This window comes from Balaenoptera ricei, chromosome 2, assembly GCF_028023285.1.
Source record: "Balaenoptera ricei isolate mBalRic1 chromosome 2, mBalRic1.hap2, whole genome shotgun sequence".
In the NCBI taxonomy this organism is placed as follows: Eukaryota; Metazoa; Chordata; class Mammalia; order Artiodactyla; family Balaenopteridae; genus Balaenoptera; species Balaenoptera ricei.
Genome location: NC_082640.1, coordinates 102,714,067 through 102,729,282, shown reverse-complemented (window position 1 = coordinate 102,729,282; position 15,216 = coordinate 102,714,067). Strand labels below are relative to the sequence as shown.

Sequence of the window (15,216 nt, the reverse complement as noted above, 5' to 3'; positions counted from 1 at the left end):
AGTTTAGGGATACAGAGGATCGATTCATACATTTCAATATCCATTTAATAGGAATCCAGAAAGAGAGAATGAAGAAGAGTAGTATTTTGATACAATTGGTAGATAATTTCTTAGAGCTTCAAAAAGACATGAATCTCGAAATCGAAAGAGGTCACTGATTTTTTTTAAGTTCCCACTTTAGAAAAATCATAGTGAAACTTTTGAAAATCGAAGACAAAGAGAAAACCCTAAAAATTAGGTAAAGATAAATTACCTACAGTGGGATGAGAATTCAGCTGACATCAGGCTGCCCATTGGCAATATGCAATGCAAAGAGTCATTAAAATCTGAGTAGATGTAAGCCTGAACCAAGAATTCTACCCTAATCCAGACTATTATAAGTCAGGGCAAGAAAAGACAATTCCAGACATATCAGGACTCAGAAGGTTTACATACCACAGATCCTCCACTATAGAACTATTCAATTTTGCACTCCAACAAAAAGAAAGATAAACCCAAAAGGAAGACAGCAGGTCAAAGGATAAAGAGTCATAAAAGATGTGTAAACACCAGCTAGCGAGATAGCCTATCTCAAGAGCAATTGTCCCCAGTGAGCAGGCATGAGAGAACCAAGCTACCCCGACCCCATGCCAGCCAAAAGCACTGGCTCTTTTGAGGCCCAGCTCCCTCAGCACCCCCGGTTCATGTCCAGCTGGAGGCCTGGGGTCCCAGGCCAGGCTGGGGGCACAGGCTAGGATCTAGACACCTTCCTCCCAGCTGGGAGCCAGAACTAGGGCCTTCTTCCCAGAGTCAGGATGGGTGAGGCTTTGTCACATAAGTTCCCTGATTAGAAGAGGAATTGTGACTTTGGCCCTGGAGAGCATGCGTGTGTGTGTGTGTGTGTGTGTGTGTGTGTGTGTGTGAGAGAGAGAGAGAGAGAGAGAGAGAGAGAGAGAGAGAGAGAGAGAGAGAGATTGAGGGAGGGGCTGTAGCCAAAGAGAGCACTCCTGGCAGAGGGGAGTGTCGAGTGAGTAGTGAGTATGGCAGCCGGGCCACTGAAGGGCCCCAGGCGGCTCAGCGCTGGGTGGGGTTTGGGTGAGAAGAGGCCGCAGAGGCCCTAGCCAGAGGGAGAGGGCCTGAAGACCTCCACGCTAAGCCCAGTCAGGGTGGATCTCCTTTCCACACACCTAAAATCTGCCCATGCTGGAGAGGCTCCAGATATTTGGAAGGTCCCGGGTGGGTCAGAAGAAATGATAAACAGATCCCCCAGATCGCGGGGGTGCATCTGTGAAAAAGGCAGGAACCCGGGCCTCTGAGTTCCCAACCAGGCTTCCTCTACCTCTGCCCATCCCTGGCAGCTGACAGGTCCCCACTAGGAACATGTACACACACGCAGGTTCACGTTCACTCCGCCCCTGATCAATGGATACGCCCTCTAGACACACCCATTTAGCTTCTGGGAAGGGTGAGACTATTTGCACGAGGTGGCAGCTGTACGCCTGATAAGAGAATGTGACCCAAGTTTAAAGAGCGAAGATGAGTAATTAGCAGGGGGACCCACCAGCTGGAGCCCAACCAAGAGGGGATATCATCCCACAGGGTCCACCACCCCTCCCTCTACCAAGCCCTGGTCCGGAGCCCACAGTCCCTCCTCTGTCCCAGTCCCCCGATTCCAGCCCGGGTCAGCCTCCAGCCCTGTCCCTAGCCTGTCGCTGGTCCAGAGCCAGCCGGAGGGCCTGCCGCACAGTCTCCACGTTGTTCAGAACGTTGTATCGACTCAGGGCCACCAGCCGCTCAAACTCCTGGGGCTCGTAGGTGAAGTTCATCATGCCATAGGGGGTGTCTGGCCCACTGATGACAAAGTCCCCACAGGCTTTCTCCTCATCCGTTTGTCGTTCCACACCTGCAGCGGGACGGGGAGAGAGGCCGGGCTAGGGCACTCTGTGGCTAGGAGCTGCCAGTCCAGAAGCGCCCCTTCCCTAGAGCATCTGGCTGGTCTGTGGGCTCTGCTTGGGGCCACATCTCAGCTCTCTCGCCCACCGGCAGGAGCCGGGCCAGTGTGCATGCTGAATCCAGGAAGCAGTGGCCAGCTGGGGGCCTCCAGGAGGTACACTGTCCTGGGTCCAGCACCCCATCACCACCCCGGGGCTCCGTGGGCCAGACCCAGACCTTCCCCTCACCTGGGGCCAGGTGTGTGCGGAAGGTACGGTTGACCAGGGGGAAGTGCAGCACGATGGGTGAGCGCAGGTCCTCGGCCTTGGCAAACAGGTAGCATTCACGGGGGTCCTTCAAGTCCTCAGGGGGCACCTCAGTGCTGGGGAAGGAGATGCCTCGGTCCAGGCAGTACTTCCCTGTCATCTGTAAGACCTGGGCAGACACCCGGCCCTGTGAGCTTCCGGCCCTGCCTGAGGCGCCCTGGACTCACGCTGGCCCAGGCTTCAACGCCAGCCCTGTCTCCCAGAAGCCGAGTGACTACAGGCAGCAAGAAGAGAACCCGCATCCGGGTGTGCAACCTGTCCATCACCCCACAAGCCTTGAGGGAGCCGCTGATAGAGACTCCCTGGAGGGACCCTGAAGGCTCTGTTGTTACCATAGTAACAAAGGGACAGCAAACCTGAACCCAGGCCCATATAGGAGAAAGGAATCCTATCAGGAACAGCAGGGTCCAGAACAGGGGTCTTCTCTTCACCGGGATAAAGGCTCCTGAGGACTCCCTTTGGCCTCCTCTCCTGAATCCCACGCTCCCCCATCACCTCAGCAATCCTCCTCTTCCAGCTGGGGAGACAAATGCTGCTAGCGGTGTTCACAAGGTGCCTGCCCACAGCTCAGCACCCAGGCCCTTCTTGAAGGGCGATCCCCGAACACCCAGCCAGTCTGCCTTAGCAAGGACCCCCAACCCCGCACCGTACCTCAAAAGGGGCGTCCAGGGAGTAGTCGAAGGACAGAATGAGGTCCACGGCTCTCTGCGGCTGCAGGCTTAGCGGGAACGGAGAATTGATGGCAAAGCCTCCGTCCACCAGGTACAGACAGTCCCGCATGGGAGTGAGCTGGTTGGGGAAGGCATCCGGGTGCGAATCTGCACAGAGACAAATGCTTGCTCTCTCCAGCAGCCCTCTTCTCTTCGCACTGGGAATGCCCCTCTGTTGAGAGCTCTCCTCTCCCTATAGCCACGGGGTCTCCCACTGCAGCCCCCGGCCTGCCTTCCAGCACGATCATCACAGTCCTTCCCCCACTAGCCCCTGGGCAGCAGGAGCACCCCCAGCCCCCAGGTCAAAAAGCAGCACTGGCCCCAGGGAGCCAGAGGCACAGGCAACAGGCGGGACCCCGCCCAGAGCAGCACCCACCTTTCCAGGCCAAAAACTCCCTGTCAGACACATAGTCCTTGTGCAGGCAGAGGCCCTTGGTGAAGTTCGAGTTCTGGGCTGAGGTAAAGCGGTAGGTGAATATGCCCAGCACAGCCTGGGAGAAGGGCCCTTGGAGGGTGAAGAGCCTGGTTTGCAGCCTCTCTGGGTCGTGCAGCTGGAGCTTCTGGCAGTCGTCTAGGTGGGGGTGGGATGGTGAAATACCGTGAGAAGCCCTCCTTTGTCCAGCGGTCCTCACATCTCAGGGGAGCCCCTCTGTCTCCTCCCCATGTCTCTCCTCCTTCCCCACCCCGCCTCCCGGGTCTCTGACCACTGCTTCCCCGAACCCCTTTTAAATGACTTTTTCTTTCATGTTCCCCACGTTTTGAAAGTTGACATGCACATATTAAAAAAGTTGAAAGTTGACATTGCATGTATTAAACAACATCACCTACCCTTAAAGTTGCACATGCAACTTCCAATCAGAATTTCATCCATTAAACACCCAATGAACAGTTACCACGTGCTGTGGCGGCCACTGTGCTGGGCACGGGGATGCAGAGGTGAACAGGGCCTGACCCTGGCCCTCCAGGGCTCACCGCCTACTTAGGGGAGAATCTAAAGAGGTAATAAATGGTGACAGTGTCCCGAGGTAAGGACAACATGGGATGTGCCTACGGTTCTAGGGAACCTTGGTGGTCAGACCCTCGATCAGCCTGGAGGGATGGACTGGAACAGAGACGCCCCCTGACAAAATGATGTCTGTGCTGAACTTTAAGAACTGAGCAAATGTTACCCAGGGAAGAAAAGTGGGAAAGGTATTCTACATAGCAGGGAGCTCATGGGTCATTTAAGGAGCGGACTGAAGGGGAGCTCTGAGGTGGGGGGTCAACCAGATACCCAGTGGCCCTGGGCTGAGATGATCTAATGGGAGCCCAAGAGGAGAATTAAAGGCACAGGTTTATCACGGAGCACTCACAACTCCCACTAGGTTTTCTGACATGGGCTCCCCACCCCTTAGCCTCTCTGTAGACCTCTGGGCATCCAGAGACCCTAAGCTAGAAGTCATTTTCTCAATATTTCTCTGAACCGAATAGGACATCCAAGTCCTTCACTGCCCCTCCCTCTTTCCTCATGCCTCTGCCAGGGTACTGTTGCTGGAAGGAGGTATTGTGGGGGCTGGCGGGGAGCGGGGGGAGGTTTGGGGGAGCAGGCTCTCTGCCCTCACCTGTGATGTTTACACTGCTTCTGCACCTCTGGAGGAAGCCGAGGCCCGAGCCGGCGGTCTTCAGGAAGACCTCATCCAGGCTGGCTGCAAAGGCGCTGCCCCATATACCTAAGGAGAAAGGCAAAGCCCCCGGCCCTCACAAGTCCTCCACCGGCGCCACCAACTCAGGGCCCGGCGCCTGCCCTGTCCCCATGTCCCCAGCCCTCCGGCCTAGACTCACCCTGCAGGTAGCAAATCCGGGGCTCGGGGCGGAGCTGCAGCAGTCGCCCCATGAAGAACTCTGAGCTAAAGAGCTCAGTGGGAACATAAGCGCCATACTTGGGTAAGCCGACCTCGTGGGGGGTGAACTCGCACCACTCTGGGGGTGCAAAGAGAAGGGAATGTCACCAGGGGCTTCCCACCAGGACCCCACGCTTCCCCCGAGTCCTTGCGCCTGAGCAGGAGGCAGCAAGCCCACTGTGCTCCAAGGCTCCCACCCTGACAGCCCTGGCCTCTACATCCTCACACCGACCATTGCTCCCACCTGCTTCCTAGGTCCCCACACCCGGGCACCTGCAAAGTCTTCCCCACTGATGTTGCCGCGGACGTTGACACTGGCGTAGATGGGGTAAGGGTTCTGGCCCTGGCTGACCGCCTCCTGCTGGTCAGACAGCTTGGCAGGATTTTCCTGGTCAGGAAAGAAGGGAGTCCACTTGGCCTTTGGGGAGTTCCCTTTCCCCATCCCCATGGCCTGAGGCTCGGCACCCTGCAGGTGTGGTGTGCCCATGAGACTTTGGTTGCTAAGGCCAGGGCTCTAGAGACAGCTCTCTAAGGGACAGGCTTTGGGCTGCAGCAGAGGTGAGGCCACATGGGGTTCGTGCAATTCCAGGGGCTTTGGGAACACCCTCCCCCTTTCCTTCCCATTCAAGAAAGCCTATCAGAACTCAAGGGAGTCAAGTGACATTTTTAAAGGAATAACTGAAAATCAAATCTACTTTCTTTGAAAAAGTGAATCACTAGAAAACATGTATTCTTTTCTTAGACATCACATTCATAACAGATAGCCACACACCAGTGGGCCAGGCCCCGCAGGCCCCCAGGGCTGAGAACCTTGCTCAGCTCTAACCTCATCTCCCGATGCATTCTGGGCCTGCAGTTCTAGGAGAAGCCACCAGGTGGCGTGCATCATGCCTGCTTGGCCATCAGGCTGGAGTGGCATTCTGCCTCAGCAGGAGGTTAGAATCATTTGGGACACTTTCAAAGCACACTTGAGCTAGGGCTCGACCCCTCACCAACCAAAACCAGTATCTCTGGAAGTGAGACTTAGGCATGGTGTTTTTGGAAAGCTGTACGGGTGATTCTAATATGCAGACAGACCTGAGAAGAGCAGACCAGCCTCTCCCTCCCAGGGGTTAGAGCCAAGGTGAGATGAAGCGTGTCAGGCCACCCAGAGATCCCACCCCTTGCCCCCAGGGAGCTCAGACCTAAAGGATAGCTTTGCAAAGCTCAGATCGTAGCCTAGTGGGTAAGGCAGAACTAAGTGCTGGTGGGGCAGGGTGGACAGGAGCCACGTTCATCTATTACCTGCTCTTCTCTTACCTCCTGGTATAGGAAATATTCAACGAGAAGCCCCCAGAGGTCGATGAGGGAAGCGCTGTGGCCACTGCTTTCCCGGATCCCCAGTTCCTGGGCATAGTACTGCAGGCGTTCCATGGACATTGCCCCCATCTTACTGCTGCAGACCCGAGCCTGGGCACGCTCAATAGGGCCCTGCAAGGCCACCTGGGACCAGGCTGGGTCCTTGTAGAGTGTGGAGATGCACCTGGGCATGGAGGGAATTAGGAGCGTGGGAGCACAGTAAGGGGAGACAGGGATACAGGTGTCTCTGAGTCACCCCTCCTCCCCCATCCCTTGCACCCACTGGTCTGCACCACCCACTCAGAGGGCCCTGGGCACTCAGTCCCTTCCTGCCCTTCCTGACCCCTTTGGATTCCTGCCCCTCCCCACCAGATCACCAGGTCATACCTCTGCCTCTTCAGGGCTCTCCTTTTTTTTGCCCTGCCCCACCTCACTTACCAGGTGGACCCAGAGACTCCGCTCAGATAGGTCACAGTGTCCAGGACGCCGAGCTCCTGTAGCCCGGCCAGGCTGCCGTAGAGGGAAGACATGGCTCGGGTTCCACCTCCCGAAGCCAGCACAGCCACTACAGGCACCTGGGCACAATAATAATCATGATAACATCTACCCCCACTATTGTTCATATATTATTGCTTAGCATATCAGATGTTGGTCTAAGAGCCCAACTTGTATTATCTCTTTCAATCTTCAAAGAAACCCAATGGCATCCCCACTTTACAGGTGAGGAAACTGAGGCACAGGAAGGTTAGATAATGTGCCCACAATCATACCATCAGTAAGTAATAGGCTGTCAGACTGAAGCAGTATAACCTCAGAGATGGCTCTTAACATTATATCAGGAAAGTATGTACCTGGGAGGTATACTGGATTCACTCAAAACAGCTAAAGCAGGGTTTCTCAACCTTGGCACTGTTGGTAATTTTGGACCAGATAATTCTTTACTGTGAGGAACTGTCCTGTGTGTTATAGGACGTTTGGCAGCATTCCTGGCCTTCACCCGGCAGATGCCAGTAGCATCCCTCTCCCCTCCCCTAGTTGTGGCAGTGTCTCTAGACAGTGACAAATGTCCCCTAGGTGGGTGGCGGGATGAGATTGCTCCCAGCTGAGAACCACAGAACTGAAGTGACAAAGACCAGCAGGCAGCCTGACCTGCCCCAGACATGGGAGGTCCCCAGATGTCTCTTCAGGATCAGAGGTGCCTGGTGGGATCAGACTAGAAGCTTTTGGGCTGCTCAGCTTTTCTACGAAGGTTTGGTTCATTCCACCCCAGACTTCCGGTCCCTTTCCCTGTGCTTCCTTTCTTCCCCTGTCCTGAAAAAAATGCTCCCTGGCCACTGCCCCGCAAGGTCACTGTCCCTCCAGAGCTCTGGAGGAGACAGAGCTCCCTGAAGGCAGGTCTGTGCCCTCTCTACCCTCCACCCACAGAGCGGAGATGGGGCACAGAGCAGGCATTACCAGATGAGCAGTAGGCTTGCTCAGCTTGTCAGCACTGGGCACAGGCTAGGTCTCCTTGTACATTTGCAGCCAGAAGGAAGCCACCAGCCTTTTCCTGATTTACCACAGGTCTCCCCCTCAGCACTGCCTTTCCTCCTGCCTCCACTTCCCAATCCCTTTGTCCTGTTATGGACCGAATTGTGTCCTCCCCAAATTCATATGTGGAAGCCCCCATGTGACTCTCTTTGGAGAAAGGGCCTATACGGAGGTAATATAGGTTATGTGGGGTCATAAGGGTGGGGCCTTAGTCCCATAGGACTGGTGTCCTTGTAAGAAGAGGAAGAGAGAGAGAGATTCCCACAAACCCCTGCACATGCACAGAGGAAAGTTCGTGTGAGGACACAACAAGAAGGTGGCCGTCTACAAGTCAGGAAGAGGTCTCGTCAGATACCAACCCTGATGGCACCTTGATCTTGAACTTCCAGCCTCCACCTGAGAAAATAAGTGTCTGTTGTTTGAGCCACCCAGTCTGTGGTGTTCTGTTATGGCAGCCTGAGCAGACTAATACACCCCCCTTGGCTGGGGCCGTTCAGCCCTCGTTCATATGGGGCCCTGACTCTCCCGAGTGTGCCCATCAGCTCAGGCACACGGTCCTGCCCCCTTCTTCCTCTGGTCCCCACACTTCCTCAACGCTTCCTGTCACCTCTTAGACACACAGTCCTCTCAAGGAAGAGGTTGGATTTGGTCCCAGCAACTCTGGTGTCTGGCTCCTCCATTCCATACCTGGTTACTGTCGGGAGCCTGGCTCAATCCCAGCACCTGCTGGAGGGCCTTGGACACGACGTGCTTCCTCTTATCCAGAAACTCCTGTTCCCCGTCACAGAGGTCAAAGCCAAGACGCAGGTCCAGGTCCCCAGAGCTGCCTCAGAGGGGGTGGGGGTGGGGTACTGGGTGACTGTTCAGTGGAGGAGAGCCTCCGGCCAAACCCATTTTCACGGGAGCAGATAGATGCACACTCCGTGGAACCTCCCAGAAAGATCCCACGGGACCCAGTCACCCCCAACGCCCGCCGAGCCGTAGGCAGAAGAGTCTCCGCACTGCTCACCTCACTTCTGCCTTCACACTCATAGCCACCTCCTGGCCCTGGAAGAGACAGCAGCCCATCCCTGAGCGCACTGAGTGGGACTCGCATTTGCAGCCCCGGTTGCTCTGGTAATTACGGTCCAGGTGTGGACACCATGACTGGCCTGATTTTGACCCCCTCGCGGGCCCCCTCCCCCAGACCTTTTGTGGGGGTCACAGAGCAGGCAGGGGCCCCTCCGGCACCCAGACAGAGCCTTACCTCCCCCAGGGCCACGACATGCTGCTGCTCCTGACCGAGGGCCAGAGAGGAGAGCAGGATGTCCCCCTGGCCCAGCTTGCTGGTCTGGACCTCCAGCTCAGCACTTGGGCCGTTCTGCAGAGAAGAAAACACCCAGGGAAAGGGGCCTCGTCCAGGCCGGATGGATTCTGTCGTCTGCCCCTTCCCAGGCTCCGTCACTCACCTGCAGGACCGTGAGCTCCTCTCTCAGCTCCACCTCCAGCCTGGAGCTGAGCACTGGGTTCGCGTGAAAGGTAAACGTGGCGGGGAGGTCTGCCTGCAGGGGAGGCTGCAGGGGCAAGAGCTGGGGCTTCTCGTGGGCCCCGGGCACTGCCAGCCGAATCTGCCTGGAGCCTGGGAGCAGAGGGCCTAGGTGAGTGCCAGGTGTGGGGGTGAGAGTGGGGTGTGTGTGGCCCATGACGGTGGCACGCCGAGCAGCAGCTCCCCTTTCCTTCCCCTTGGAAGTGCCAGCTCATCGCCCTGCTCACTCTCTGGCAATGGGCCCTACAGACATCGTGAAGGACACTCGGGGTCCTATAACCTGCTCTGGTCAGAACTGGGAGCCTGGGATGGGGGCGGCACACACAGCGCTCAGGGAAGGGCCCCTGTCCAGAGCTTATAGGGCTGAGGATTTTGAGATTATTATATAAAGTATATAAAAAATAATTCTATAATTACCATATTATAACGATCATATATTATTACATTAATTACCAGTTTTCAACTGGTAGTTCCCCCTCTCTTGCTCCATTCAAGCCCCGTGCTCATTGCCCTGGGGGAGGTTTGTGGCCAGAGAGAAGGCAAATAGGCTGCACGTTGTTTCCAAAACATAAGCCCTTGGGAGAACATAGAGGGTTTGCAAGGCATGTAAAAGGAAGAAGTGGGTTCGTGGCACAGAGAGGGTAGGCTTGGGGAAGCGGAGGAGAGCCAGCGCCGGCTAGGTGAGGCCAGCTGGGGGGAGATCATAGAGGGTTTGCAAGGCATGTAAAAGGAAGAAGTGGGTTCGTGGCACAGAGAGGGTAGGCTTGGGGAAGCGGAGGAGAGCCAGCGCCAGCTAGGTGAGGCCAGCTGGGGGGAGGCAGAGAGAGGCCAGAGCAGTGGGGCCTGCCCTGTTCCTGCAGCTTTCTGGAGAGCAGGCAAGACCCCAGAGAGAAATGGCTACACATGACACCCGGGAAGAGGGGACCCCAGACAGACCCACGAAAGAGACCCTAACGCCTCAGGAACCGACGTCCAAATGGAATCCCTCTCCCTACGTGCCCTCCTTAGCACTAAATGAGACCTGGGGACTTGACATGACCAGGGGTGGGAGGGAATTAGAGAAAATGAGGAAAGTGATCCTTCTCTCACATCATGGTTTACAGACTGAGATTGATAAGGGCTGTTCACAGTCAGAAACAACAGAAGCTGTGGCGGGGAGAGCAGACGGGCCCCGGGTGTCACAGACCTGGGCCTGGACCTGGCTCTACCGCTTACTGGCTGTGTGACCTTAACAAAGTTTCTTCTTTGAGCCTCGGTCTCATGAATTAAAGGAGGATAATGACGGTACCTACGTTACGAGGCTGTTATGAGGATTAAAAGATAAAACACTGTAAAATGCTTAGGCCAGTGCCTGACTCACAGTAAGTACACCATGTTACCTGGGCACGACTCAGCCCGTTGGCTCAGACTCCCAGCGTCGGAGAGGACCTTAGCTGTCACGCAGCCTCCGCTCCCCTCCCAAAGCTGGAACCCCTCCCGAGTGGCTGTCCCCAGCGGCAGTCTGCGATGGCCCCAGTTCTTCACTTCTGGAGTTCTCACTGTTTGCCATGTGGCCTTGGTTCCTCTCACTAAAGAGGCTGGCTATATTTCTTGCCCTCCAACTTAGAGCCAGCCTTGTGCTTGTTTTGGCGAACAAAATGTTAGTGAGGGCTGTGATGTGACCAAAGGCTCGAAAAGCACTTGCTCATCTGGCCACGTGCTCTTGCACCTCTGCCAATGTCTTAAGAACATGCCCAGGCTTGTCCGCTGGTCACAGGAGGTGGATGAGGGACATGGGAGCAGAGCCAGGTCACTGCGCCAAGCCCAGCCTAGATCAGCCATGCCCCAGCTGACCACCAGATGTGTCTGCCAGTGAGATTTTGTGGGTGTCTTTTGTACAGCAGTAGTTGAACCGATACAGCCTCTGTGCCTGGAATACTTCCAGGGACAGAAATTTACTGCTTCTGGAGGCAATCCATGTCATCCTTGGTCAGCTTTCAGCAGTGAAAAATTAAGAACTTCCTGCCCCAGACCCATCTTCTTGAAACCAGCAACCCCCAATCCCCCAGGAGAGAAGGCAAGACCCAAGGCCACTGACCAGACTCACCATACTCTTGATGTGGGGCTGTCCCATCTCCACTGAGGGTGCCCTGGATTCTCAGACAGGGCTGAGCCTGAGGAAAGCAGAGGCCTGTGGGAGCCAGACAGTCCACAGGGCCCTGCACAGGGCCTGAACCAGGATGGAGGGAGGGAAGGGTATCTGGGGCAGGGTCGAGCTAACATCCTTCCCAGGGCCTGTGCCTTACGAGCAGGGGTCTTCTGTCACAGCCCTCCTCCCAGGACTCAGAGGAAGTGGTCCCTGGTGGGAAAGGGGGAGCAGATGAGGGGCCCTGACGGTGGATCCTTGGCAGACTCAGAAGCCAGGTGAGCAGTGTGCTGTGCACAGGTGGAAAGCCTGGCTTCTGGGCTATTCCATCAGGTGGGAGGCAAGGGACCCCCTTGTCCCTGGAGGTGCCTCCACAGCACATCTCCCCTCTGAGGAGGGGTTGAGTGTCCTTCAGGCAAGTGGGCATGATGGGCTCAGTCGTGGACTCCCCAATCCCCCGCCCCCCCAGCCCTGGGCAGCCCCAAGCTGGCCACCCCTACTCACCACCAGGACCCCATTGGTGATGACTTCAGACGCCGGCACCTGGCTACAAAGGATGAGGGGCTCATGGGACGCCTGAATCCCTCAAGATGGCTATTACTATAATAATGTAACCAAAGCAGCTGGAAGAGCCTGGGAGCACGGCAGGTTTGGGGTTAGGGGTGGGCATCAAGGCCAGGACCTCCCCTCTCAGGCCAGGCCAACGCAGGACCTGGTGACTGACAGCTGGGAGCTTTGGGTGGGTCTCAGAGTAAATGGGAGGGTACAGGCTCCACCTGGACTCACCTGTCCTCCAAAACAAATTCCACCTGCAGCTCTTGTGAATCCTACATGGAGGGAGCAAGGGAGCACCAGTTTTCAAAGAGGTCCCAGAGCCTCAGCACCTTCCCCTCCCACCCCCGGTTCTACTCAGCTCCAGCGACTAGAAGGCCAGACTGATGTTGTGGCTGCTCGTGGGCACAGGACAGGGTAGCGACACCGCCACGAGGAGCTCCATCTGTTCAAGGCTGTGGACAGGCGCTCTTCTAGACACTGAGGATTCAGCAGTGACCGAGACACACAAAGCCCCTGCCTTCAAGGAGCCCACGTGTTGGCTTCCCTCAGGGAAGGAGTGCTCGTGGGAAAGCTCTGTGGGGTCATTGCTGCAGGGTGGAGGAGGGTCTGTCTTGGAGGCTGGGCCTGTGCTGATCGGGAGCCCCCTGTGCCGGGGCCTCTTCTCCCGGGACTGGGCTCGTTGCTGGCGCAGGCGGAACCGCTCACCTGGTGGCTGAGTGAGAAGGTGTGTCTGTGCGGTTGGTGGGGCTTGAGGCTCCTCAGGTCAAACAGCAGCTGGGAGAGCTGGTCATTGTCCAGGACGTCCTTGTCATAGAGGGTGAGTTCCAGGACGTTCTGGGGGCAGGGCAGGAGGCAGGGTTGGCGTGAGGCAGGGCGGAGGGCAGGCACCTGGGAGGAGCCCCCTCCCTCCGCAGCCCCAGCCCCTCGCCGACCCTCACCTTCACGGCGCCGTGGAGCCGGTAGTGGAAGGTTTCGTTCCATTCGGGGTCCCGGCAGTTGGCTACCACCCTTGTCTGGGCGGGGCTGGGGGACGCTGTGTGCAGGCACAGCTGCACGTAGCAGTCGGCTTTGGACACTGTAGGCGGGATGGGGAGGGGTCCTCAGCCTCTAGCTCTTATGGCTGGAAAAGTTGCCCGGAGGAGACTGGGGCTGGACGGGAAGGGGCAGAGGAGAGAGAGGAGGCTGCCCGCATAGCAGGGTGGGGTGGGGAGATGCGGGAGAGCCCATGTCCTTGACTCCATCTCCACCAGTTACACCTCCTATTCAACTGAATGGAAATCCTGCTGCAGCCAATTCAAAACGTCATGTGACAGCGCAGACCATTGAGTAATTCCCAGAAAGGGCCTGATTCAGGAAACAAGCTCCCGCCCAGTGTGAGCACTGGCGTGGAAACCCCTAGAGAGCAGACGGTAACTTGTGGCAGCAGCAGGCCTCACACGCTCACCCAGGCTGGCAACCTCCACGAGCCAGCCTCAGGGAGGAGGTGGTGGTCTGCACACTGCCTTCCCCTCCAACTCCCGCAGCCTGCCCTGGGCTGTGGCCCGGGCTCCCTCACCAGAGAGCCCTCCATCCGCTCTACTCTAAATACACATGCACGCTTCAGGCCAGCCCCTGCTGAGCTCTGGGGAGGCCCCAGGGAAGGAAGGGAGAAAGCATGAAATTGGGGGTCACTCACACAGGTCTGCGCCCCGGATATTTTTGGCCCTCAGCACCTTCACCTGGAGGTCATAGTATGGGTGTGTCTCCCGCTGAAAGGACAGAACTCCGGGGACTCAGTTCCAGGAAGCCGGGTGTGAGGCCTGACCTCCCTACCGCGGTGCCCACCTAGGGCTTCCCTTGTCCCATCGCAGAGCGGCAACCTGGCCCAGGGTCACTGACGTCACTGTGCCAGGGACCCAGGAGGCCTCGACAGAGCAAGCGCTGGGAGCTGAGTGTGTTGGTGATGAACCTGACCTTGGAATCATTCAGGCTGGGATGAAATCTAAGCTGCACTGTGGACTAGCTAAATGGCCTTGGGCAAGAGACTTGATTTCCCTGTGCTTTAGTTTCTCCGTCTCTAAAGTGGGGGGTATGATGATAATCTCACAGGGTTGTAGCGAGTTTTAAATGAGAAGTCATACAAACTGCCTGGCATAAGTGCTTAATACATGTAGCCATTTTTACTAATTATGTTTATTATGCACCACGAAGGTGCAGCCCCCCTGACTACAGGGCTGGGGCTGTAGCTTGAGAGTCAAAGTGAGAGCTGGAGTGATGTGCTTAAGAAGATTAAGTATCAAAAGAGAAAACTGTGGAGCTTCCCTGGTGGTGCAGTGGTTGAGAGTCCGCCTGCTAATGCAGGGGACACGGGTTCGAGCCCTGGTCTGGGAAGATCCCACATGCCGCGGAGCAACTGGGCCCGTGAGCCACAACTACTGAGCCTGCGCGTCTGGAGCCTGTGCTCCGCAACAAGAGAGGCCGCGATAGTGAGAGGCCCGCGCACCGCGAATGAAGAGTGGCCCCCGCTTGCCGCAACCGGAGAAAGCCCTCGCACAGAAACGAAGACCCAACACAGCCAAAAATAAATAAATTAATTAATAAATTAAAATGACCAGGTTAAAAAAAAAAAAAGAGAAAACTGTGATGGACCCCACCCACTAGCTCCTGACGAAGGCTGGAAGACGGCCCAAGAGGGAGCGGGCAGGTAAAGGGAAACCAAGAGTCACCCAGCTGGTACTGGTCTGAGGAGTCGCTAAGGAGATGGCAGCTTGGGCTCAGGAGAGATAACAGTAGACGGCAGCTTCCTGGGAGTGAGACTATCTCCTCCAGATCCCAGCGAGTGCCTCATTCCCCCCACTCCCTCAACCCCCAACCCCCATTCTACAGCCAGGCTACGGCCTACTGGGCAAAAGCCAATCAGCTGCAATTGTCACGTGGCTTCCATTTCCTAACCGGGGGTGATTAACTTCAAGATTATTATTATTTGGCCAAGCTCTCTAAGCTCTACCAGGTAATCTGGAGCAAATCGGTCCTGGCCCAGATCAAAATGCATTCCCAGGGCTGGCCCCAGTCTCCACAGGGTGCTGTGCGCCCAGGACTCCTCCTGTCCACACCCCCAGGGGAGATCAGGTACTTTACCCGCCACCGCCTCCGCTGAGGTTCCCTCTTCTGTCTCTTCTGCAGCAACACTGCACCCACGAGGGGCAGCGCCTGGCCTGTCAGCCACCTGGGCCAGAGCGCCCAGAGCATGGCCCGGCAGCCCGGCTCCCGGCAGGAAGCCCTGCCTGCGCTCCTCCGGCTGGCCTGGCTGCTGGCTCAGGTCTGACAGGTAGCTGGA

The 15,216-nt window shown here is 56.6% G+C and overlaps 1 protein-coding gene across 1 annotated transcript; it reads right to left on the bottom strand.

Annotated features, from left to right (window-relative positions):
- Positions 1-451: 451 nt before the first annotated feature.
- PLA2G4F (phospholipase A2 group IVF) lies at positions 452-15,194 on the bottom strand. Its single transcript, XM_059915568.1, has 20 exons — positions 15,018-15,194; positions 13,576-13,648; positions 12,839-12,975; positions 12,606-12,734; positions 12,132-12,172; positions 11,850-11,892; positions 11,307-11,373; positions 9,144-9,313; positions 8,942-9,055; positions 8,705-8,742; positions 8,383-8,518; positions 6,604-6,740; positions 6,127-6,349; positions 5,101-5,215; positions 4,769-4,906; positions 4,549-4,656; positions 3,324-3,518; positions 2,889-3,055; positions 2,160-2,346; positions 452-1,882 (listed from the first exon to the last, which is right to left on the bottom strand). Exons 1-20 carry the CDS (start codon positions 15,126-15,128, stop codon positions 1,662-1,664), a joined length of 2,550 nt encoding a protein of 849 aa, XP_059771551.1. The 5' UTR covers positions 15,129-15,194; the 3' UTR covers positions 452-1,661.
- Positions 15,195-15,216: the final 22 nt, after the last annotated feature.